The following is a 27,597-nucleotide window of genomic DNA, read 5'->3' on the forward strand; positions in this document are numbered from 1 at the left end:
TAGTACTGGAAGCACGTCAACAACTGCATCCTCAAACACAACTCTGCCTCTCACCACAAGTCGTGGTGGCTCTTCAGGTCGCATGGGTGCTAAGCCTTGCATAGCCTGGGCATTTTTTCAGATCGATAAAGATGACCCAACTCGTGTTATCTGTAACATTTGTCAGCAAAAGCTAAGTAGAGGCCAAAAAATACATAGTTTGAGTACTTCATGCATGAACCGGCACATGGACATGAAGCATAAGTTGCAGTGGGAAGCTCAGTGTGCTACAATGCGGTCTAGCCGGCCGGGCCAACCACCGTCTGCCATATCTTGTGCATCCGCGGCCTCTTCATCCTCTGTGACTGGGGGGACAGCAGTCACACCTGTTTTGGGGCGCAGACCTGCCACCTCTTTACCCGCAACAGCCAGCGTGATTGGCAGGTCATCATTTTCTTTGGAGGTGGTAACACCAGCTGGTCTTGAGCGCTGTCCGACATCGATAGCACCACCTTTGGATCAAGGCAACCTAACATGTCCGCCTGCATCTTCCTCACAGACCGGCAGTTTGCCGGGGACACCCTTATCAACCCCGTCTAAGCACAATAGCCAGCCCTCGGTCCCTCAGATGTGGACAAGTAAAAGACCATTTCCTCCTAGCCATGAGAAAGCTAAGAGGTTGAATCTCACCATCTGCAAGCTCTTGGCTACAGAAATGCTGCCTTTCCGCCTGGTGGACACAGAGGATTTTCGAGACCTTATGTCCGTCGCAGTGCCCCAGTACCAGATGCCCAGTCGGCACTACTTCTCAAAGAAAGGTGTGCCTGCGCTCCACCAGCATGTCGCACACAACATCACCGCTTCTTTGAGAAACTCTGTGTGTGACAGGGTGCATTTCACCACAGACACTTGGACGAGTAGGCATGGACAGGGGCGTTACATGTCGCTGACTGGGCACTGGGTAACTATGGTGACAGCAGGACAAGGGGCTGCTGTCCAAGTCTTGCCGTCCCCACGAGTTGTGCGTCAATCCTCTTTATGTCATTTTTCCTCCACTGCTTCTGCCTCCTCAACCTCCTCTCGGTCTTCCACCTGCACCCAAAGCCTGTCTGGTCATGCCACAAGCTTTCTAACTGCGCAGAAGGGATCCTGCACACCTCCTTACTATGCTGGCAGTAGGGCTCAACGTCATCAGGCGGTTTTTACATTGAAATGTCTGGGAAATGTGAGTCACACAGCTGAGGAGTTGTGGTCAGCTCTGGAGAACCAATTTCATGAATGGTTGTCTCCACTGGACCTGAAACCAGGGAAGGCCGTGTGCGACAATGCTGCAAACCTGGGTGCGGCCCTTCGCCGGGGCAATGTCACACACGTGCCTTGTATGGCTCACGTGTTGAACCTGGTTGTCCAGCAATTTTTAGCCCACTATCCCAGACTAGATGGCCTTCTGCAGAGGGCACGGTCGCTGTGTGCTCACTTCCGCCGTTCGCATCCCGCAGCTCAGCGACTTACATCTCTACAGAAGTCGTTGGGCCTGCCACTTCACCGGCTAAAATGCGATGTGCCTACCCGGTGGAATTCAACTCTGCACATGTTGCAGCGACTGTGGCAGCACCGACAAGCCCTGGTGCAATACGTTCTGACATATAGCCTGGGCCAACGAGATTCAGAGGTGGGGCAAATCACGCTGGAGGAGTGGTCTCAGATCAGGGACCTATGCACCCTTCTGCACAGTTTTGAAATGGCGACGAAGATGTTTAGTGCTGACGATGCCATTATCAGCATGACTATTCCGGTGATTTACATGCTGGAGCACATGTTAAACAGAATTCGGAGTCAGGTGGTGGCACAAGAGGAGGTGGAGGAAGTAGAGGAGGAGGAGTTGTATGCGGAAGGGCTAACATCTGCAAGGTCCAGACGGTCGGCAGCACCAGGGCGGCAGGCATGTGAGGGTGGGGGAGATGGTTTTACCAGGGCGCATGGTAGCAGCCAAACTAGTGAGGAAGGTGCAGGAGCCCAGGAAGAAGTGGAGGACGAACTGATGGAAGACTCATCAGATGAGGGAGACCTTGATCACATTTCTGTTGTGCGAGGTTGGGGGGAGAGGACAGAGGAAGGAAGCATGATTGTTACCTCGCCACCAACACAACAGGGACTTGGTGCTCCTGGATGCGCAACACACATGAGTGCCTTCTTGCTGCACTACCTGCAACATGACCCTCGAATTGTGAGAATTAGAAATAATCCTGACTACTGGGTTGCCACACTGTTAGATCCCCGGTACAAAAGTAAATTTGCAGAAATTATTCCTGCCATAGAAAGGGATGCACGCATGCAGGAGTATCAGCAGAGACTGTTGCAGAATCTTACATGTGCTTTTCCACAAAATACCAGTGGTGCACGTAGTGAATCTCACAGTTCCAACTTGCCAACCGTGGTCTGTATGGAATTGTTCAATAAAGGGCCCAAAATTAAGATAACATAGATGGGAGAGGTCTCTATGAATAGGAATTCCTAAGTATTTGATACCCTGTGAGGGCCAGGCAAAGGGAAAGTTGGACTGGATGGAATCCTATATGGATTTAGGGAGGGAGACATCGAGGGCCTCAGACTTCGCTGCATTGATTTTAAAATTTTACCATGTAACAAAGTGATCTATTTCAGCCATAACAGCAGGGATGGATATATGTGATTGAGTGATATATACTAGGACATCATCAGCAAATAGAGAGCACTTGTACTCGGTGCCTCCCACCTCAATCCACCTAATATTGGGGTTATGGCGAATTGATGAGAGCAGGTGCTCCGTCACTAGGATGTATAAGAGAGGGGACAGAGGACATCCCTGCCTTGTCCCATTGGTGATTGTGAAAGGTGATGAAAATGTTCTGACGCACCCCCTGGGCCTTGGGACACCCGGAGCCGGACCCTTTTTGGTGGATGCTGGTGGTTGTAGTCTTCGTGGCGGCGATCCGGTTCCGTGGCTCAGGGCGGTCAAACCAGTGGCGGAACTATTTATGTGGTTTTGATGTTTAAATGTCCGACTACGCCACCCGTGGATTGCGGTCAGAGTGAACCGCCGCTACAGGGCAGACCGCTAAGGCTGGTGTTGTGGGTGCAGCAGAGCGTAGCATAACTCCCCACGGGAGGAGTATAGCCTCAGGGCAGTGTATGCGGAGGATGGGGGTGATGGTGCAGGGCAGCAGCAGTAACGACACGGAGTCAGTGATGCAGTTCAGGGCCTTTACTCACAGTTCTTATTATCCAGACCACGTCTGCAGGTAACGGCTGCCCACGTCGTACTGTGCTCACCAGGTGAGGGGCTCAGACAACTCCCAGATAACTTTGGAGCGCTTCACAGGACCCCCTTTGTGTGTCCTTTGTCTGGCCTTTCTTACCAACACTTCTGTCCGGCTGCCTCGGGCCTCCTCTTGGTAAACTTGGCGCCAGTTTCCCTGACCCTATGTGGTGCCTTCCTAGCGGGTGGAGCAAGGGGCTGCGCCACATAAAATGTCAGAGCCTCCGGTTTCTAGCTGAGGGTCGTTTCCTGCCTCCACTAGTTCGGGGACCGGTCTCCCCCTTTGGCCTGACCCCTCCACGCAGGTGGATTCGGGCGTGCGGTGGCGACTCGCCCGTCCGCACCCCTGGGATCCCTTCATTCCTCGTTCCTGGAGCCTTCTCCGCTCCTCTTCCTTCCTTCTCCCTCTTGCAGGCCTGGGCCTCTGTTACTAGGCCCGCCTCCGGAGCAGAGCTCATGCAGAGCCCCTGCTCCCTGCCACTTCTGCTCAGACTTCTCTGCACTGAACTAAGATGGTGCCCACCTTTTATACTCCCTTCTCAATGCACCCAGGAACTGCTTCCTCCCTGCTCCTGCACTGCAGGGTTCCCCTTCCTCAGTGTTCCCTCCCCCCACTCCAGCCAGGGACAGGGACTGTCGTGCCCATCTCAGGGGCATATTGGTCGCCCTGCCCCACGGCAATGTGGTGTAATGCATGCAGGTGTCGGGTCCTGATCCACACTCCATCCTTATCTGAGAGTGAGATATCACACCTCTGGGTGAGGTGCAATACGTCTGTAGCAACCGAGCCCTCGGTGCTACAGTTCCATTTATCTTCAGCCTAGGTGACGTATTGTGATACAGGGCCGTGATTTTGGCTATAAAAGGGTCCCCTAGACCCCTACCCCAAGCTTTTTAAGAGAATCATATATGGCGTGCCAGGAGACTCTATGGAATGCTTTCTCAGCATCCAACGAGAGTATCTACTTACAAATTTTTAACTGCATCTAGCCCAGGAAATACTTTGTGCCTAGTAGCAGTGTCTGCTAGTCAGCGGATTATCCCGGCTGTTAAGCAAGCTACACCACCTGTAGTTTGGACACTTAATTTTTTCAAAGGAAATGCTTCGGGACCACGGGATACTTAGTGAAGAGCATCAGGAGGCACCCCAAGGCATAGGGGCTGGGACTGGCACTAGGATGCCTTGCGGTGGACAGCCGAGCTCGATCCTTATAAAAGCTTTTTAACTGCAGCAGCTTTAGTGGACGCTACTGGAGCTGGAATTACGCGGCTGCTGGCATGAGACTTGCCCTCCAATAGATCCTTGTAAATGGATTTAAAGTGTATTCATTCAAATTAGAGGGACAATTTAAATTAAAAAGCTTAGAGCTGCCTCCACCACAGGGGGGCTCTCTCGACCCACCAGCGGACAGGCACCAGTATTGGGAGAGGGGGGCTGGCCGTCAGGGTTCACCGCGGCTCTGGCACAAACCCGGCGACACGGAGGTGGCACGGGCAGGAGCGGACTGGCCGTCTCGGCTTCTCACTTTTTGGATTTTAGAAGGGCATGACATGCCTATATCTGTGTCTCCCCCTCCTTTTACTCCTCCACCTCTTTTCTTTTCGCATGACTATATGTACTTGTCACTTTTCCATGTGTTAGTTGTGTCTTCTGAGCAGTTTGTCAGCTTTTGGACACCTTTGAAGGTGTTTTCTATGTGTTTCTATGTGTTTTTGTTTGCCTGCCATTGGTTTTAACGGTGTTCGAAGGTGTTCGACGAACAGTTCGGCGAACACACGGGTGTTCGACGAACCGAACCGAACTCGAACACTACGGGGGTGGCTCAACACTATTGTTGACATTGATCGCCGAGAAAGTCATCCCATGATAACCTTAGGCACTAATGTCATTGAAAATTGTCTTTCGGAAATTAGTGTCTTGTTACAGCAGGTTGCGGAGACTGCCAGTTCCAGTCAGCAGCGGGTTCTGCAGAGAGAAATCAGAGCCCTGATGAGACGACAACAGGTAGAGCTGTCTGGTGGTGAAATTGGCAGTGTCAGGATGAGTGACCCATTCCCCATTGCCATGCCCCCAAGAAGTGAGATGATGATATGGTGTGGGGCAGCAATCGGTCTCAGGGGTCGAGATTACCAGGCCCTGGTGGAGCCCGTATACTCTGACAGTAGGCCCACCATCTTGACAGCCAAGGGGGTGGTTGATGTTCACCATGGGAGGGAGCCCGTCCGCATCCTGAATATTGGGGAAAAAGAAGTCCATTTGCCCCGGTATGCTACCCTGGCCAAATTATTCACCGTCAGCCATAATTCTATAAAGACAGTGGAACCCTTGCCTCCATCCAAACAGGCGGAGGATAATGGCTTCGAAGGACAGATGGAGGACTGGTGTCAGAAGCTACACGTGGGCACTGACTCCACCCCTCAGCACCAAAAACATGGAGTATACCGGGTGGTCCAGGAGTATGAAAGGGTCTTCAGCAAACACCCGCTCAATTTCGGGCAAGTGAAAGGGGTTCAACACCATATCCCCACGGGAGACCATCCACCCATTAAAGAGCGGTACCGGCCTGTACCCCCTGCACACTACCAAAATGCCAAAGGGATGTTACGAGAGATGAAGGAGGCTGGGGTGATAAGAGACAGTTGTAGCCCCTGGGCAGCTCCATTAGTTCTCGTAAGGAAAAAAGATGGCACAATGAGAATGTGTGTAGACTACAGGAAAATCAACCGCATCACACACAAAGATGCATACCCATTACCCAGGATTGAGGAGTCACTAGCTGCATTAAAATCTGCTAATTATTTCTATACTTTGGATCTCACTAGTGGGTATTGGCAGGTTTCTATGGCAGTGGCGGATAAAGAAAAGACCGCATTCACAACCCCGATGGGCCTCAGTGAGTTCAACTGCATGCCATTCGGGCTCTGCAACGCCCCAGGAACCTTCCAGCGGTTGATGGAGTGCTGTCTAGGGCATAAGAACTTCGAGACAGTCCTGCTGTACCTGGATGACGTCATAGTATACTACACTAAGTCCTATGAAGATCACCTGAAGCACCTGGCAGAGGTGTTTGAAGCCCTAGCTGGTTTTGGCCTAAAGGTGAAGCTGTCAAAATGCCACCTGCTGAAGCCCAAGGTACAGTACCTAGGTCATGTGGTAAGCTCTGAAGGTGTAGCACCAGACCCTGACAAGGTCACAGTAATCAAGGACTGGCCAAGACCCTCCACTGTCAAGGAAGTGCGGCAGTTCCTCAGGTTGGTGGGCTATTACCGAAGATTTATCCAAGGCTTCACCAAGATGGCGACACTCATGCAGGACCTCCTAGTAGGCCAGTCTAGGAAGGCCAAAAGCTCAAAGCCTCTATTCAAATGGGATAAGCTGGAAGACGAATCCTTCAGCAGGCTGAAGATGGCTCTCACGGGAGACGAGATCCTGGCCTACCCTGACTATGGACAACCTTTCATACTCCATACAGACGCGAGTAACGTGGGGCTAGGAGCGGTGCTGTCCCAGATACAGCAAGGCAGAGAAAGAGTAATTGCCTATGCCAGCAGGAAGCTCCGGCCCACAGAAAGGAACCCTGATAACTACAGCTCCTTCAAGCTGGAGTTCCTCGCCGTAGTCTGGGCTGTGACAGAGCGCTTCAAGCATTATCTCGCCTCCTCCAAATTCACCGTCTTCACGGACAACAACCCGCTGACACACCTGGACACTGCAAAACTTGGTGCTCTGGAACCTAGATGGATGGCCCGACTGTCTAATTATGAATTCACCATCAAGTACCGGGCTGGGCACAAGAATGCAAACGCAGATGCGCTGTCCAGGATGCCTAATTTGCCAGATGGGGGAGAAGACCCGGAGGAACTGGAAGAGATAGAGATCCCCGCTTTCCACCGCCATGGGATAACTCAGTGTGTGAAGAACAGGTGCTCTGCCAACAGGGAGGCCACATTTAATCCATTGCCCCACCATGGATGGGCAGAAACACAAGACAGTGACCCGGCTGTCCGCCTAGTCAAGGAGTTGCTGACACAAGCTGACACGCACCCTGATCCAGATGCTCCTGAGGAGACCAAGCAGCTGTGGAAAGAAAAAGGCAAGCTGTTCATCTATGAAGGGAAGCTGTGTCGAAGAGCCATCAACTACCGGACACATGAGCTGGTCTGGCAGGTGGTAGTCCCGAGGCGAGATGCATCTATGGTCCTGGAAGCGTACCACGTTGGAGCGGGACATTTTGGATGGAAGAAGCTGGAAGTCCTGCTACGTGAACGGTTCTATTTGGTTGGCATGAGGAAAGCAGTCGAGAGGTGGTGTCGAGAATGCGGACCATGCAACCTGAGAAGAAAAGACCGTGACAGCCAAAGGGCTCCCCTGCAGCCCATCATCACAAAACAGCCACTCAAACTGGTAGCCTTGGACCACGTGAAGCTAGCCCCAAGCAGGCCAGGCTATGTCTACGCCCTCAACATCATAGACCACTACTCCCGATTCCTGGTAGTAGTGCCAGTAAAGGACCAGACGGCTCAGACAGCAGCCAGAGCTTTCCAGCAGCACTTCTGCCGCCCGCATGCTTACCCAGAATGTGTGCTAACTGACCAAGGTCCAGCCTTCGAAGCGGAGGTGTTCCAGGAATTCTGCAACCTGTACGGCTGCAAGAAAATGAGGACAACGCCTTATCACCTCCAGACCAACGGGTTGTGTGAGAAGATGAACCAGGTGGTGATAGATCTGTTGAAGACGTTGGCCCTGGAAGAACGCAGCCTGTGGCCAGAGAAGTTGCCAGACCTGGTGGACCTATACAACCATATCCCAGTGAATTCTACCAACTGCACACCTGCTTACCTGATGAGAGCAAGACCTGGTAAGCTGCCCATCGACCTGGACATGGGAGTCCTAACACCAGAGACGGCCTCACCAGACGCAGATTGGGATGCTGAGCGGCAACTACAATACCGCAAGGTACAGGAAAGTGTGGAAAGAAGTTTGTCTCAAGCAAGACAAAGACAAGAGAAGACTTACAATCAACACGCGCCTGCTGTCCCCTTGTCACCTGGAGAGCAAGTCCTAAAGAGGAAAAGGCGACTCCACAAGTTGGATGACCAGTGGGAGGAAGAGCCGTACACCATTCTACCCTCCAGCCATGATAACACCAAGGTGTGCCTCATTAGTAAGGATGGAGGGGAAACATCAACAACAGTTTCCACAGACCACCTAAAGAAATGCCCCGAGCAGCTGCAACATCCTAAAGAAGACCAAGATAGCCCTCAACCCGCAGAGGAAGTGGAAGAAATGGTCAGCACGGTACTCTGAGAATTTCCCCGGTCATGGACACAAGTGAATAATGCAATAGTTGGGCCAGTCCTTACATTTCTCCAACCAGCCCCGCAGGAAGCTGCAGAAGTCCCAGAAGAGTTGGAAGAACAGTTGGCCTGGAGGCAGAATTTCCCCATCAGCAGACCAGGAGAATCTACCCTCTGCTAGTAGCTAACCTGTCGTACCCATGGTAAGCCAAAGAATCCGTAGGAAGTTGCCCAACCTACCAGTGTCACCTCAAAATGCTAGTCACACTGAACCCACCACACCAGGGGTAGATACAGGGGACCAGGGTAGAACACAGACAGACAGTGTGTTACGTAGATCTACCAGAGTTACCAGAGGTCAGATCCCTGCTCGATGGAGGATTTAAAATGTACAGTATAAATGTATTATTGCCAATGTTGACATGTTTCATATGTGCACTTAACCTGTTTTCCCAGTTACCCGAGAGGGTTCAAAGACTTTTTAGGTTATGGACAGTGAATAACCAAAAACTTTCCCTTATAAATAGTTGCACTTGTAAAAGTGCCCCTTTGTGACAGACCACAGAACAAAAACTCGTGGAGTTGGCTGAAGACGTGGTCCAGCATCCGGATCATCAATGCCCTGCAGCCACCCCAGGGTACACCTTGTTTCAGTGGGATGGACACCTGGTTACGGACTATACTGTGACCTATAAAGACTGTAATACTTGTAAATATTCCTAATGTACCTTTATTGCTATTGTTATTGTTACCTGTTGTATTCCTTGTAAAATATGCTCAGTCCCGGAGTACTGAAATTAACTAGGGGGGAATGTGGCACCCCAGAGGGTCTGGTTGCCACAGTGGTAGTAATGCCATGTCTGAGAGCAAACAGGGGTTTCCTGGTCAGGAACACAGTACATGCAACACATCCTGGCTCCAGACCAGAAAGGGGAGGCTCCTTCACTTTATAACTGGGTCTGGAGGCGGGGTTAGGAGAGTCCAGAGTTGCAGTTCAGTGTGAGAAGTCGAGTTGTGGACACCAAGGAGTAAGGAGCTAGGGACTGGAGCTGGAGATAGCTCGTCCTAGCCAGAGCATACACCGGACACCGGAGTCCGAGGCTGTGAGGATTGCAAACCCAGCAGCCGATACCGTAGGGCAGGAGATTGGGGGCACGTCACTGTTATGGAGGCACTAGTACTGGCACCGTTATGTGGCATTGTGGCTGACATTGTTAATGGGTTACTTTGACTGGTAGTCATATTGGGGCACTATGACTGGTATTGTTATGGGGCAACATGGCTACTACTGATATGAGGTTACTGTTTTTGGAACTGATATGGAGGCACTGTAACTGATGTAAAGCTATTATGCAGGCACCAGTACTGACACCGTTATGCGGCATTGTGGCTGACATTGTTAATGGGTTACTTTGGCTGGTAGTCATATTAGGGCACTATGGCTGGTATTGTTATGAGGCAACACATCTACTACTGGTTTGTGGTTACTGTGGTTGGCACTGGTATGGAGACACTATAACTAATGTAAAGCTGTTATGGAGGCACTAGCATGGGCACTATTATGTTGCACTGTGGCTGACATTGTTAATGGATTACTTTGGCTGGTAGTCATATTGGGGCACTATGGCTGGTATTGTTATGGGGCAATGTAGCTACTACTTGTATGAGGTTACTGTTTTTGGAACTGTAAATTATGTAAAGCTGTTATGGAGGAACTAGTACTTGCTCCGTTATGTGGCATTGTGGCTGACATTATTAATGGGTTACTTTGACTGGTAGTGTTATTGGAACATTATGACTGGTATTGTGATGAGTCAATGTAGCTACTGGTCCATGCTCTTACACTTTGCACATATACCAGCTTATAATCCGGCTCATTTCTTTGGTTTTGCTGTAGTTTTTTGTACTTTGTACAAACTGGGGCATGGCTCCCCTTTCTAAACTGTTTCATCTTTTCATCTATATAGCTTCCCATGGATGGGTGTCTCACTCGGGACCCTGTCCTGCTCTGCCCTTATTCACATTGAAGTCGGCTGACACAAGTTAAGGTATTAATACTAGAGACAGGATAGGACAGTCCTGATGGGTACACCTTGTCGTGGTGAGATGACTTTTATGCTTTTTTATCCAAATTGCTTTAACTAAGTACCCTATGTTATTTATGTGTACTTTTTCCACTTACTGATTTACTTGCTGTAGGGTATATGCTCATTTTTTGGGGGGTTGGTTGGGTTTGGGGGGGGGGGGTTGTCTGTGAAATGGCCACCTTGTGCTCTTACATTTTGCACGTATACCAACCTATGCTCCGGCTCATTTATTTGGTTTTACTGGTATGGGGTTACTGTGGTTGGCATTGTTATAGAGGCACTTTAACTGATGTAGAGGCTGTTATGGAGGCATTTGCATTGGCACCATTATGTAGCACTGTGGCTGACATTGGTAATGGGATATCTTGGCTGATAGCATTATTGGGTAATTATTGCTTTGATTGTTATGGGGGCAATGTGGCTATTATTGTTATGGGGTTACTATGGTTGGTATTGTTATGGAGACACTCTAACATGTAGAGACTTTTATGGAGGCACTGTTACTGACACTTTAATGTGGCATTGTTAATGTGGCTACTACTATTACGTGCTCTTACACTTTGCACATATACCAGCTTACAGTCCGGCTCATTTCTGTGGTTTTGTTGTTACCTCTTGTGTATTGTTATGGGGAAACTGTAACATGTTGAGGCTTTTATGGAGGCACTGTTACTGACACTTTTATGTGGAATGACATTATTAATGTGGCTACTACTGCTCGCTTTGAGGCACTGTGGCTTGCACTCTTGTAGAACAAAGTGGTTGGTACTGTTATGGGGGTATGATCATAGGCGGATTATAATGAGGGCAATCTGGGCTACCGCCTGGGGCCCGAGGCTTTGGGGGGGCCTATGGTCCGAGGACTAATTGCCCCCATTATAATCCGTATGTATTGCAACCACCGAGGCCGTGCCGCCGCAGGTCCTTCATGCTGGGCCAGCCCCCTGCCGCATGACGTCTAGCAAGACCTACCCAGCATGCCTGGTCTCCTTCCTCCTTCGCTCTGCACATCAGTAGCTGCTGCCTCCACTGGGTCTGCCACTATTTAAAGTATGTATAATGTGGCAGACAGGCAGTGGTAGTAGACAGCAGTGCTCTGTATGAAAATGCAGGGGTGCCATTATTTTCATTTTTAAAATGTGGGGAATGGGAGTATACTGAGACTATATGGGGTAAATATGCCCCTCCACTTTGGAAATTTTGCTTGCATCATGTATATATATGTATGAATCTGATGCAAGCAAAATTTCCAAGGCACATAGTGTGCAGGTGTTATGATCTGCAACAAGAACTAAGGAAAGATAGGGGAAAGCTGTTCCTACAGTAAGACTAAGCTGAATCCCTACGATGCAGCGGGCTGCCTGTTCCTAGTGAACAGACCCGCCTTCATCCTCGGCTAGTCTGAACGAAGACCTATAGAATTAAGGGAGGGGTCCCTAAAAGAACTAAGGACTGGGACAAAAATGGGACACCTCCTAAACAGAAGTTGTTGTAGAACACAAAAGACAAACTGACAAAAAGTACTAGAGGTCCCAAAGGACTAAGCGAACTGACAGAGATAGGCACCGAAGCATCAGGCTAGAAAGACAGTCAAACAACACTGAAGTCCAGCAAAGCCAGAAGGGCGGAGCGGAAATATATAGGCAGATGGTCACGTGATACACAAGATAGAAAAAACTAACAGGAGGGTTCTAACAGAACAGCAGGGGTATTTGCCCTATATAGTTTCATCCCAACCCCCACATTTTATACACAACAATAAGAGTATGTGCCCACGATCAGGCTATAGCAGCACTTTGCACTTTGGAGCGTATTTTCGCTGCGTCCAATCACACAAGTAAATCCACATGTGTTCATTGAACAATGCGGAGTTACCACACCCTATACACTCTATTAGGGAAATTTGTGCTGTGCAGACTAGTGTCTCTGCAATAGAAATTAGCATGCTGCGGCTCATAAAGCCACGCCGCAAGTGGGTTTACATGGGGTCAAATAGAAGCACGGTGTGCATGGGATTTCTATAAATCCATCCACCGTGCTTGTAATGTAGAACGCAGCGTTTTGGACGCAGCGCAGGTGAACTGTGTCCAAAATGCTTGAAATACTGATCTAAAGACCCCTTGCCCTTAGATACAGAGCACCACTGTGAATTATGCTTCTACACAAATATACTACTGTCACTATTTCCTGGTCTGCAGTCTCATAGAGTGACTGCAGACTAATGTTAGGAAACGAGAAACCCTTTAAAGGATAACTCTCTAGTAAAATATACGCCATTAACCTGCAGATATAGGGATAATCTGCAGGCTAATAGCGTTCTGAATTTGTGTGGCCACCACACTTAGGCCACAGACAAATTATCGCATTGGCATCGGAAGGCGGGAGCATCGGATGCGATATGCTAAGGACACTCGGCTCCTGCTCTGCTGCGAGTGTGATCCGAGTGTCAGTGCTCTGTGCTATCGCATGAGAGAATTACAGCAGAGAAGATGGAGAAATTAATTACTCCATCTCCTCTGTTGCCAGTAACCGGGGGAATCGCACTGCACTCGGGTGATATCCGAGCGCAGTGCGATGTTTCACACATGCCCAGAGACTTTTATGGGTGCGCGCGATCCAAATTTCGCATGCAATCGCAGCATGCTGCATTTTATTTTCAGTCTGATCTTGATCCGATTGCATTCATTCGATTTAATTGCAAGTGCGAGCGAGCCCTTAGAGCGCAGCTGCCTGAAGGAAATCAACTTTCATCCTCCCGGCAGCCTCAGGCTTTCAGTCATAGAGGTGCTGCTGGGCGGCTTCAGTAATAGGTCAGTGCATTGTGAGCGGCAGCTGTAATTGTGCCCCTGCACTGACTGACAGCCGGCTCCAATGCTGAGCGGGCTGTCAGTGCCGGGGTGTGGATACAGCCAGGATCTGTCTCTCGCAGCCACGGGTGGAGCTGAGCTCCGCCGGCTGCTGTTAACTCCTTAAAGGGGATTTCCACTACTCAGACAACCCCACCTCAATCTGTGAGTTTAAGTGCTGTTACTTTACAAGGGGGAAACACACAGATTGAGATGGGGTTGTCTAAGTAGTGGAAATCCCCTTTAAATGGAACCTGTCATGTCGAATAATGCTACTAACCAGCAGATGTAGGGTTAATCTGCAGGGTAACAGTGTTAGAAAGGTGTCAGACAGCTGTACTGAAAGTGCGGCTCATGGGAAAAAAAGGACTTTTCATCCCAGAAACCATTGATGATGATGTACTGCAGCGGGAGCTGTCAGTCAAAGTGCCAGGGCCAGCTTATAGGCTGAAAGCTATGTGAGGGCTCATACTGTATATAGAGAGCTATATGGGGCTTATATTGTATCTAGGGGCTCATACTGTATATAGAGAGCTATGTGGGGCTTATACTGTATCTAGGGGCTCATACTGTATATAGAGAGCTATGTGGGGCTTATACTGTATCTAGGGGCTCATACTGTATATAGAGAGCTATATGGGGCTTATACTGTATCTAAGGGCTCATACTGTATATAGAGAGCTATGTGGGGGCTCATACTGTATATAGAGAGCTATATGGGGCTTATACTGTATCTAGGGGCTCATACTGTATATAGAGAGCTATGTGGGACTTATACTGTATCTAGGGGCTATGTGGGGGCTTATACTGTATGAAGGGGCTGTGTGTGGACTTATGCTGTGTGTACGGGGCTATGTGGGGGCTCATATTGTATGTATTGCCTGGGCCTGTGAGTTATCCTCATTGCAGTACGGCTTATGGTCTCCTTTTCTTGTCCCGATTGAAGGAATTCCCTGCTGAACCCCTGAATGACCAAAAGATGGGGGAAAACGCGTCAGAAGAAGATGGCATTACGCTAACTACACAAGTGTTCAGGCTACATGGGGTCTATATATATATATAAATAGTCCATGTCCATAGAAATGTGACTGAGGTATATGGATGTTTTTTGTTGTTAATTGCACTGCCAAATGACCGGCCATTTATGATCTGAAGGGTTATTCTTTGTTTGACAAGGACATCATATACGTTTCTTCTTGGACTTTGTTAGGGTTTTTTTTTCTGGTCAGATTGATATATGTACATATATATATATATATATATATATATATATATATATATATATATATATATATAAGATAAGATAAGATAAGATAAGATATACTTTATTTATCCCGTAGGAAATTGCGGTATGTATGTGCATATATATATATATATATCCCTCAGCCCACTAGTATCTATATTATATATATTATATATGTTCATTACATATTGTCTGATCACCTATTGAGGATGCCTGGTCAGTTACAGTAGTGGTCGGGCAGTTGACGAGGAGCGGGGGCGCCATTCCGCTTCAACTTAGGGTGCCAACCTCCTCTGTCGAGGAAGGGAATTGTGAAGGGGGAAACTAGTCCCCATCTCCCCTCATTTCTGCTCTTTTTTTTAAAATCAGTGTTTTTCTGTGCAGTTGTGTGTGTATTTATGTCGTTATGTGTGGGGTTTTTAAACTAAAGAGAATTTTTTAAGGGATTTTTTGTTTTGGTTTACATGTATAAAGGCCCCATAGGTTGATAGCCCACACAATCAACAAACTAAGTGATCTGAGGGCTCATATTGTATGTAGGGGGGCTATGTGGGGGTTCATACTATTTATAGGGGGATGTCAGCATACTTAATTCTGCTTAATATTAAGTCTGTCCGCTATCTGTGGCATTTTCCTTCTGTAGATGTGCACCAGAGCACCTGTGTGTTACTAACATGACCTATCAAAGGGGATCATGTGACATATTACGTGATACATTGGGTACCTTGGGGGGCCCACGCCTTCTAAACTGCCCGTGGCCCTGGCTACTCTTAATTCACTCCTGGGTATGATAGAGTAAAGGTTGTAGTTACCATCACTTTTATGGGGCCACCGTGGCTGGTACCATTATGAGGTTACTTTTTGAGTAAGTGTTATAGGGGGGTTATAGCTGGTACTGTTGTGGGGGGCACTGTTGCTGTTTTTCTGTAGAGCTCACTGTATGTATCTGTCTCATAGGGAAAGACTGAGTTAGAGCTCTTCTTCATTAGCTCGGTGCCATTTTGGCATTATTGTATATGACTCCAGGAATTTTCTAGAGATTTTCTTGTCGTGTTGTAATATAGTACTGCGTAGTTTATTATTATGTTTATCTGAATTGACAGACCCCCGGGGACGAGGGCTCGAAAGCTCTACAGACAGTGATATAGGAACAATAAACAGAGAAATGCAACAAAGAAAGAAAAAAATATATAAAATACAATATATATAAATATTCAATTTCTATAATGTGTTTTCCTTGTTTAAAGCTCCTGTGGAAGAACGCAATCTAGGGGGCTCATGACAACACTTCCTGCCCTGTGCTTGTAGAACACAAGGCCTAATTGTAACAAGTTAAAAATCAAGCCTAATCTGACTTATAATTTTCTACAACAGGTAAAGAATAAAAGATATGATTATTTCCCATGAAGCTGAGTTTCCTATAATAATACTGTGGGACAGAGGGTGGTCAGAAGGACAAAGGAGGAGCACCTTTAAGGGCTTGTCCAGAATTTTAATAGGATAGATCTTTAATATTAGACCGGTGCGGGTTTTACACCTGGCACTTTCACTGATCAGTTCATAATAACCCCGGAGGTGGCTAGACGTAAACAGCTCCATACACCATGCAGTTGTCACGGGTTTACCATGACAAAGAGAGGCCAGAAGACTACGGTATCTGATTTCAATCAGGGATTGCCAGTGTTAGTTTCATACTGCCTGGTTCTGGAGTTGGAGGTGTTGGTTGTTTGAGGAGGCGTTTGGAGTGTTTTTCTTAAGATTGTTACTTGGTGATTTGTCTGTGTGCATATCCTCATCCTCTCCTATTTGTTTATTCCTTCCCTTTACTTCCCAGTGTTCCGCTCTGTTGTTTGTGAGTGCATATTTGTATGATTGGTATTTTAATTTATCCCTGTACATCTTCCCTTGTTAGTTTGGTTTGTGTATTCTTATACACTACAACTCCCCACTTCCCTGTGTGGGGGAGGGGACAGATAAGGGATGATTCAGGAGTCGTGCAAGGCACGTGAACCCGGCATCTTCACCATTAAAAGTAATTTGGGGAGCAGAGATGTGGCACCCTGCTGTTCACAGGTACCACAGGACCCAGAGTGCATGGACGGACTTCTCCACAAGAGGCCCTCATTACATACAAACACCTCCACCCTTCCACCTCATACCACCAGAGGGAGCCCGTTAGGGATATATATATATGGAGGGTGGAACCAGGAAGTTTAGTCAGTCAGACAGAGTCAGAGAGTCTGAGAGTGTGCTGACGCTGAGAGCAGCGAAGACGCTGAGAGCAGTGAAGACGCAGCACGTCTGCTGCTGAGTTCTGAGGGTCCCGAGTGTGGTCGACGGCAAAGAGGAGAGGAGAGAGGAGTTGAAGGGGCAAACCGGACACCGGGTCCACGCCTACAGGGTCCTTTATACCCAGTAGGGATCACCGGCATACCAGGAGGACTACAAGTCCCTGGCCGACCTGAAGCTAAACCCTTAACAGGACCAGGAACCACAAAGGCCCCACCGTTACCAGGGATAGTGGTTGCCAGCAGAAGGTCCTACTACCGAGCGACAGGTGAAGGAACAGCACGACACATAAGCTAGGCCCAGTTGCAGGCTGGCCAGGAGCATACAGAGAGGCAGACACGGACCAGGAGGCCTTATACCCGCTCACTGGGGAGAAGTCCTGACGTGCACCCATCCTACTGAGTACCCTGGACCGTACCTGACATCCGCACCAGTAAAGGTATTGAAGCGAATCCCCTGTCTCTGTCAGTTACTCCTGCTGCGCCATTCCGCCTGCACTACAGGTCCCAGCATCACCACCCACCATCAAACTCCACACTGCCCCGGGGGGCCCGCTCCGCCTGTGGGGAGCAGAAACATCCCAGCTGCCATCCCATCACCCCCGGGAGGTCTGCAGCAGCGCTGGTAATCCTTACCAGGTACCACAGGTGGCATCACAAACTATTTACTTTATTTTTATCTCTATCCAAGTTACAATCCCCTTTTTGGTTGACCGCCCTGAGCCACGGACCGGGCCAGCCACTGTGACATATCCCTCCAGCATCCATAGGCCCGGGCACCGAGTACCCCACTGCCCTGGGGATGCGTCAGAGACGGCTAGGGCGCCCCTAGCTTTAGGGCTAGGGAAGGAGCCCCTAGCCACGGAATATCAAACAACAGAGTCATGACAGCAGTGACTGTTCTCAGGTACTGCAGTTCAGATTCTTTTCGCTGCAATGGGCGCTAAGCTGCAGTACTCAAGAATAGCCACTAGAGTGTGTATGGAGCTGTGCTGCTTTGGATCCATGCACCGTTTACATCTGACTGCCACTAGAACTGATAACAGCTTATGGGTGACTGACCTCAAGCGATTTGATATTAATAACTTATTCTGAAGATGAGTAGGGTCGAAACGCATGTCGAGGTCTGAGGTGGAGGCCGATGTGGTGACACATTCTAATTTTATTTTTGGGTATGTCTGACTATGATGCATCTTTTTCTCTAAACTTTTCATATAATTTTGTGCATAACATTGCACTATTTGTATGCATTACATTGCACCAAATTTCTATAGATCTAACTTTAGAATTGCATTGTAATTAACCTTGTGCATTTACACACCTGTTATCATCGTTCTTTTGCAGTATTCTGCCATCCGGTGGCTACCCCTTGTATTGTCTTCTCTTCATTATTTTGTGTCTCTCATCGGCCTCCACTTGGTTTCATTGTTTCTTGATTTTAATTATTAACTTTTCATTTTTATTTTTATTGTAGAGTTGTATAGCCCAATTAAAATATTTATTGTTTATATACATTTGTTTGAGTTCTGATTGTTAAAGAGTAACACAAATAGTATATTTTATCCTAAAGATAGGTCCTCAATTTCTAAGAAGCGGAGAACCCCTCCCCTTCAACCTTTCTCAGGTGACTTTAGTACTTATTACAGTTTCTCTACCTCCAAGAGGTGGCACTAGCGAGCTAGTTATCGGGGAGAAAAATGCTGTGCATGTACACATAGGCGTACTGCACTATACAGTGCCTAATAAATGGCAAAATACCATATGATGACCAAACAAAAGTACCATATGTTCTTCATATAATTGTGCAAACTAGGCAAAGGTGTACAGTGATGGTGACAACATACAGAGGTAGCGGCTCTCCTCATTAATGGCAATAGCCAATTTGGTGTCTACTTCATCTGTACACTGCGAAATTGATATAACGGACAGTGCCAAAGTAGCAGTCCCATGCAAATATAACCATGCAGTGGCCAAAATACTGCTCCGTACGAATAATAATTAAATAAAGTTGCTACTTTGAGATGGGAGAATCGAAAAAATTTTGAAAAAAAAAAGTCACTTGACGCAAATTGAAAGTACTGTAAAGCTTCCAATCACTCAGAAAAACTTGTATGACACTATTCTGTTTTCCTGACACACTAGCCTTCCTCACTGCTGTGTTATCACACACAATCTGTACAGTTTATTCAGTGTTTTGTAGCGTTCTCTCCATATCTCTGTGGCTAAGCTCTGAGCTGTGATGTCCTATCACTATCCAGATTCGCCACAAAGTGGCTGCTTCATTCATTCCTTTGGCTTTTATACAGGCTGTGATAGTCCCTCCTGATTGGCTGTGTCATATGATGTGATAGCTGCAAGGCATTATGTGGAAGCCCAACCAGACATGTAAGAGGTCATGTGATGGGATTTACAGTATATGAAGCTAGAACAGCATTGTGGGTTGAGCTGAAGTACCCGTGAAGGGCCACAACACATCATCCGGACCTGCACTGTTCTGAATTGGTTCACTGAGAACCTTCGTCAGTACTAGCTGATTGTTGGGGGTGAACTCATCTGCTATTGATAACTTATCCTGATATCTTAGTCCTGGACCATCCCTTTAATATTTAATTGAATGTTTCCTGCACACATATAGTATTGGCTAAGCTGTGACATCCTATCACTATCCAGATTCACCACAAAGTGGCAGCTTCATTCCTTGCTTTGGCTTTTATACAGGCTGTGATCATTTGGAGTTGTGCTGTTCTGGATCGGTACACTGTGAGCTTTCGTCAGTGCTAGTTGATTGGTCGGCGTGAACTCATCTGATATTGATTACTTATTCTAATATGTTAGTCCTGGGCCATTCGTTTAATATTTAATTTTATGTTTTTTGCACAAATTTAGTATTGGCTTAGCTGTGAGATGTGACGTGCTATCACTATCCAGATTCACCACAAAGTGGCTGCTTCATTCCTTACTTTGGCTTTTATACAGGCTGTGATCATCCGGAGCTGTGCTGTTCAGCTTCAGTACACTGTGAGCTTCGGTCAGATCTAGTACCAGCTGATTATTGGGGGTGAACCCATCTGATATTGATGACTTATCCTAATTTCTTAGTCCTGGACCATCCCTTTAATATTTAATTGAATGTTTCTTCCACACATATAGTATTGGCTAAGCTGTGAGCTGTGACATCCTATCACTATCCAGATTCACCACAAAGTGGCTGCTTTATTCCTTGCTTTGGCTTTTATACAGGCTGTGATCATCCAGAGCTGTGCTGCTCAGGCACAGTACACTGTGAACTTTCGTCAGCTGCCGGATCTAGTACCAGCTGATTATTGGGGGTGAACCCATCTGATATTGATTACTTATCCTAATTTCTTAGTCCTGGACCATCCCTTTAATATTTAATTGAATGTTTCCTCCACACATATAGTATTGGCTAAGCTGTGAGCTGTAACATCCTATCACTATCCAGATTCACCACAAAGTGGCTGCTTCATTCCTTGCTTTGGCTTTTATACAGGCTGTGATCATCCGGAGCTGTGCTGCCAGGCTCAGTACACTGTGAACTTTCCACAGCCACCGGATCTAGTACCATCTGATCGTTGGGGGTGAACCCATCTGATATTGATGACTTATCCTAATATCTTAGCCCTGGACCATCCCTTTAATATTTAATTTTGTGTTTCCGGCACGCATTTAGTATGGAATAGTTTGTTTTACTTGCAAGCTGTGGAAAGATCATGGGATGCCTTAGGGGTTCAATACAATATTAAATTCACACCATGCAGCTTAGGATGATTCCTGAATAACACCCGATCAATTATTTATGAAATGAAGTCACAACGTCAGCGCTATACAATACGAACGCGGAAAAAATAATATATATATATAGTTGGCCCTTACGACTTTTGTAGCACTTGATATTTTAAAACTCCATTGTACATGATGCAAAGCCCATCGGGCAAGTGGCAAGTTAATTTCCCAGAAACTATGATTGAGTATTAAAATCGACGCACTTGTTAAACCTGGGAGGGAAACGTATACGGGGGAAATTAATTCTATTGAAAAAAAAAACTTTAATTTAAAACTAATTTTTGGATTTAGAGAAAAAACTTCACTGAGAGATTCTTGACGGCATGTTTCCATGTTATGTGTAAGTCCCCTTAGAGCTTAATCCTATTTTTAATAGGAAATGTTATTTAGGGATAGTGATACAATGATAATACCCCAGTCTTTTGTCAATGCCCCTCTTGGGTAAAAAAGTTACACTTCTCCACATGTCTGGAAGTGGATCACGTCCCCCAGTGATGACATCATAGTGAATCAGCGCTGATCATTCTCATAGGCTACCAGATGTCTCCGGACCATAAAAGAAACCCGAGCAGGCTTAAATGGGTTTTATTTTTATTTGATTTATTTTATTTTTTTTTTTAACTACACCCTCATTTAAATCTTGGACCTTGGAAACATGTTTCATAAAGAAAGAGAGAAAAGTAAATATCCCAGACTCGTGGTTGTAAATTTCTTGGAAAAAAAAGAAAGAAATGTCTATAGCCATGTGTACAGTAACCGAAGATCTGGATTAATCGGGTAATTTAATATTCCATTCTGTGCTCGTAGAATACTGGGCAAGCGAAATTCGGGATATTGTTCTCATTTGTTACAGTGTTTCTTTTGTACGTGAAATTTGGAATTGTTACATGTCAATATTCTGGGCTGTTACATTGTAGCAAGTGCAAGTGAGGTCTTTTAAGAACACTTGGTCTTTTTTAATCTTGTCATTTTTAATTTAAATTTAGTTTTTTTGTTTTTTTTTAATTAAAATTAGCCTTTTCCGTTTATTAAATTCAATGTTTCATCAGAAAATGACCTAGTGTTTAAAATAAGTTTATATGGTAACTGTATATTTAAAAAATAATCTTAGTATCTTTTTATATACATTTTTCATCTTTCGGTTTATATATTAAGAAAAATGAGAAATCTTTCAATTTTCACACTGGCTTAATTCTAGAAAGCCTCATGGGCGTAAGCAACAAAAGGCAGAAACGAGCTCTGCTTGGACCAAACTACATTATAGTGAAAAATGTAATGAGAATGCTCTGAATAGGGTAAAATTCATTGTGAAGGGAGGGAGAGGAGGTGAGCTGTGACATCACCTATTGCGAATGGTGGATCCTGTGTTATCTACTGTATATAGGGGTGTTATCAGTCATTGTACAGGAGGAGGAGGAGGTGAGCTGTGACATCACCTATTGCGAATGGTGGATCCTGTGTTATCTACTGTATATAGGGGTGTTATCAGTCATTGTACAGGAGGAGGAGGTGAGCTGTGACATCACCTATTGCGAATGGTGGATCCTGTGTTATCTGCTGTATATAGAGGTGTTATCAGTCATTGTACAGGAGGAGGAGGTGAGCTGTGAAATCACCTATTGTGAATTGTGGATCCTGTGTTATCTACTGTATATAGAGGTGTTATCAGTCATTGTACAGGAGGAGGAGGTGGTGAGCTGTGACATCACCAATTGTGAATGGTGGATCCTGTGTTTTCTACTGTATATAGAGGTGTTATCAGTCATTGTACAGGAGGAGGAGGTGAGCTGTGACATCACCTATTGTAAATGCTGGATTCTGTGTTATCTACTGTATATAAAGACATTATTTGTAATTGTAATCCTGTCTGTGATGATAAAGAGACTTTTGAAAAGTCTCCTGTAAAGAGTAGAATTTGTCAGTCCAAAATTAGGTCCAGTGGCCAGCATTAGAATGGCAAGATTTCTGAATTTTTAAAATATAGATAGTGATAAGAAAAATAAAATTATCAACTCATTGTCCTTTCCGTTTTGCTATACTATGATGATATTATTATTAGTGATGAGCGAGTATGTTTTGTTAACCCTTTAGCCGAGTATGCTCGGCCGAGCACCGAGTATTTATAGGGTGCTCGGGTTTTAAGTTTTTGTCGCTACGTGAACATGATTTGCGACTGTTTGATAACTTTAACACATGTGAGGAATGCCTGTTTTTCCAGCATTCCTCACATGTATTAAATCTGTCAAACAGTCGCAAATCATGTTCACATAGCGAGGAAAACTTAAAGCCCGAGCACCCTATAAATACTCGGTGCTCGGCCGAGCATACTCGGCGAAAGGGTTAACAAAACATACTCGCTCATCACTAATTATTATTTTATTGATTTTACATGTTATTTTTATTATTTAGCCTTTTGAAATTTGATGGCTAATCCTTTGGACAAGCAGTTAATATCAAACTGGTGGGGGGGTCGGTCCAACTCCTGACGCCCTTTTGGATGCAGGTCACAGCACTTGACCACTCATATAAGACAATATCTAGCCAAATCAGTGTAAAAAGTATGGGGTATACACATATAAACCAGCTTAAAACCCCATGTAAAAATCGAAGAGGCTGCAGCGATCACATGAACATTGATTTAAATTGATTTTTTTTTTATTAAAATATGTTTTAATCATTAAATTGATCTCTTTAAACATATTGTCGATGTCTAAATAAAATCCTGTCTCTTTTTTTATCTTTTTATTATACTATTTAATATGTTTATTGTGATTTTATTTTTAATATTTTTATCATTTATAAATTTAATGGGCATTCCTAGGAGAAAAACCATCTGGTGGGTCCAACTTTCATCAATCAGGGGCACAAGTGATTTAGAAAATCCTTAAAAATCTGGCATAATCGATATTTAAAAAAAGTATGGTATATATAGTTTTATACTAGCATTAAACCCCCTGTAACCATTAAGTGAGTGACTTAAAGAAAAAAGCAGTATATTAATTACCGGTAAATAAATCCCATATATTAAGTGGTGAGAAAGGCTTGTGCCGAAACGCGCGTTGGGGTGAAGTGCGCAGCGTGGGAGTCCTGGCAGCCGCCATCAGCTTTTTTAGGTAACACATTTTGCCGTTGGCATCATTAGTTATTGGATAGATGGTTTGTCAGAGATGGTCTTGTATGTTAGTCCTAATGCTGTGGGGTTTTCTGCAGATACACTTATGATTGGTGTGACCTAATTATGGGGTTCTCCCATTGTACTGCGCAATCCGTTTCTGATTTTATTCTGTGTACTTGCCCCATGCATCTTTTTGCTCCTTAAACCCTTTTGTATATATGTGATTAATAAAGTTTGCTACCATTGATGAACATGGACTATGTTGGTCGTCTTTTATTTGGCTGTTTCCCACTCCCCTTCTTCTCCTGTAACCATTGCAGAGGCTGCAGTGATCACATGAACATGTTCAAATCGCTCCCTCACCCCATTTTTGGAAATGCATAAAAACCCATTCTTACAATGTAGAAAAGAAATAATAGTGAGTAAAACAAATCAATTACGATGAAGATAAATAACAGAACATCTGATGACATCATCAATGACATCATAATCTTACCCCTTTTTTACAATCTTTACATTTTTCCTTCATTAAAAGCAATTTGGTTTCATATTCCGGTCTCGGATGTTCCTATATGATAAAATAGAATAAAAAAAAAGACATATTATTTTTTTCCACTTTTCGGTTGTTGACGTCAAACACGACCAATAGAGGACAATACACCGAGGCACAATTGAGAACTTTTTTTTTTTTTTTTTTCAACCATAGGACACGTTTCAACACAGTCACTAGAATTGGAGGGATCAAACACGTGAGGACACGCAAAGGTCTAACAAAAGGGAAACAGGTCAAACCTTCATACGCTCCTTGGTGCATATTTGATGATGAAAAGGGAGAAAAGACACATTATAAATACAAGCCAGGCAGAAATTTATTTTTTTTTATAAAAAATGTTCTTTGACCCCAAAACCCTAAGGTTTGTAGGGCATGGAACATGGTACAGACAGAAATAGTAAAACCTGTTAAAAAATCACTATACAAGTGGATATACAGTATATATATTACATATTTGTCAGATTTTGGCAATTTCAATGGGCTCCAATCACAATGGGACCAAGGCTAGAACAAGTTAAAGGGTACTCCCATCTCAGCCATTTATGACTAAGGCTATGTTCACACACGTTGGGTTTTTCAGCATCACAGAGCTGCAGCAAAACCTAATCTCTGGCAGGAAATCAGCTGCGTCAAAAACTCAGGTTTTGATACGTTTTTTTCAGCATTTTTTTCACTGTCCTTCTGTCTCTATTTATGCATGTACAAAAAGTTCGGTGAAAAAAAAGAATCCCATTCAAAAACGCTGATGCAAATTTTGCTGAGTTTTTGATGCGGTTTTTTCAGCGCTTTTTTCGCCACCCATTACTTCCGATGGGTGAAAAAATGCTGAAAAAACTCTGACAGAAGTGACATGCTCTATTTTTCAAAAACCCAACCAAAGCACAAATTACGCAACAGCAAAAAAAAAAAAAAACAAGATGTGTGGACAGAGAATTCTGGTTTCTCATAGACTTTGCTGGTACTGCAAAATGCAGCTGAAAATTTGCATAAAAATCTGCAGCAAAAAATGCTGAAAAACCCAACATGTGGGAACTTAGCCTTAGACTGCTATATTTTCCTACAAGCACCACCCACGTGATCGGGTCTAAGGAAGCAGATAAGTAGTTTTTCCATAACCTCCATAGAAGTGAATGGGAGTTATGGAAACACTGGGGCCGAGCAAACTCAGCTTCTACGAGAGATGCAAGAAGAGCGCAGTTGACTGTTTTCAGAATAGGTGTTGAGATTTTTTTTTTTTTACTTTTGGTGGACTTTTAACTTGTTTCAATAAACTTACATTTTTTATCCAGTCGGTTGTGTCGGAAGCTACCCTTGTTTTTATCGCTGTCAGCTGCCATCACCAGCAGGTACGGCACCCATTGGTTTCTTATCACAGTAACGGATTCATCTATGTTACCAGCATGAACAGCTCTAACCCTCCCCCATTCCCCTACCTCCTTTTTTATCTACCTCCCATACGGATATACAGGTCTCAGCCATGAATGACTGAAATGGGAAAAACTCTTTACGCTTTAACCTAAGATTGGAATAAACTGTCACTTGCCATAAATATGTAATTTTTGTACCTGGTGTAAATGCCGCTGTTCTCCTGAATCCGGCGATGTTTTTCTTTTATTCCAGCGCCTCTCCATTCCTGAGATATGGACCTTTTTTCCCTCTATATAAATCTAGTCTTTTTATACAAGTGGGTGTGGTCCTCAACTCTACACTATAGGTGTCGGCTTGAGGACCATGCTCAGTTGGCTAAAAAAAATAGATTTATATACCGGGAAGAGAGGGCCATATCTCAGGAACGAAGAGGCGCAGGAAAAAAAGAAAAGTATCGCCGGATTCAGGAGAACAGCGGCATTTACACCAGGTACAAAAATTACATATTTATGGCAAATGATCTGTCTTCTTTTAACTGGCATCTCCCATAGAAAAGAGGGTCTAGTAACCACTTTACCTCCCTAAAGAAGTTACATACATATTTGTTTAGAAGGAGATTAAATACATTTTTCTTCTACATTGAGCCCAGTTTATTAAATCTGTCTCATTGATGTATGGCCATTATGCCCATAATAACCAATCAGAGCTCTTTCAGAAATGCTCTTTTAAAATAAAAAATGGTATTCTTCCTATGGGTCCGATTTCGTATTAGACAGTCAAACTTTCACTTCATTTATCAAAGGTGCCTAAAAGTAAAACTGTTTCTGGTTTCTATGGCAACCAAATAGAACTCAACTGTCATTTTTTAAACACAAATAGTAAATAAAAAGCTGCATTGTTATCGGTTGCTATGGGAAACAAACTGTTTTTTTCATTGTTGATAAATCTATCACACAGGCTCCCAGTTTCCCCTGTTGGTTTAAGGCTCTTCTGTAAAATGTGTGTGCATGTGTGTATATATATATATATATATATATATATATATATATATATATATATATATATATATATATATATATAAAATAAAAGCCACAGTCATAAGGAACCAGAAATCAGGAAACCAACTGATGTCACAAATGTATTGGTCCCACTATCAATAATCCTTTTGGATCAATCTTATATTTTTTTTAACTTATAAACATGAATTTTGGGCTAAAAATGTTTATTACAATTGCGTTTTATTAAAGATTTTGCACCATTTTGCTTTTACAGGCTCTTTGTTCCCTGGCACACTGAACTTTGATGTGGTCTTTGGTCCAAAACCAACAGAGAAAAGCTCAGAAAAAGACAGATAAAAGAAATACTGACTCTCCCATTTGAAAGTTCAGAACAAGCTTACTGACAGATTCTCAGTTAACCCATTCGGCACCCTTTCTTTTAAGAGTGTTGTCCATCTTTGGAGACCATTATTTATTTATACATGTATGTATTCATTTATTTTTTTTTCTTTATTGCATGTATTTGAGGCTGCAAATCATTTTTGCAATTGGGTTTCAATAAAAAATGTTGCACAGTTCGTCTTTTTACAAGCTCTTTGTTTCCCTGCACATTCAACTTTGATGTGGTCTTTGCTCATAAATCAGCTGAGAAGAGCTCAGGAAAAGACAGATCAAAGAGTTACAGTCTCTCTTGTCAGATTGTTGGAACCAAAGCTCACT

General features: G+C 44.8%; 1 protein-coding gene across 2 annotated transcripts in view; it reads right to left on the reverse strand.

The window, feature by feature from the left end:
- The window catches only part of ANO2 (anoctamin 2), a 381,234-nt gene that overhangs the window by 141,141 nt on the left and 212,496 nt on the right, over positions 1 to 27,597 (reverse strand). The window contains exons 14-15 of one of the 2 annotated variants that reach the window (XM_073649312.1): positions 24,751 to 24,762; positions 24,455 to 24,526 (exon numbers count right to left, since the gene is read on the reverse strand). In XM_073649312.1, the coding sequence (XP_073505413.1) occupies positions 24,455 to 24,526; positions 24,751 to 24,762 (84 nt within the window). The remainder of the gene's footprint in view (positions 1 to 24,454; positions 24,527 to 24,750; positions 24,763 to 27,597) is intronic. The other variant, XM_073649311.1, reaches the window with a different exon arrangement.

Source organism: Phyllobates terribilis, unplaced genomic scaffold (assembly GCF_046119375.1).
Source record: "Phyllobates terribilis strain yellow unplaced genomic scaffold, ASM4611937v1 Scaffold_10__3_contigs__length_209671492, whole genome shotgun sequence".
Taxonomy (NCBI): domain Eukaryota; kingdom Metazoa; phylum Chordata; class Amphibia; order Anura; family Dendrobatidae; genus Phyllobates; species Phyllobates terribilis.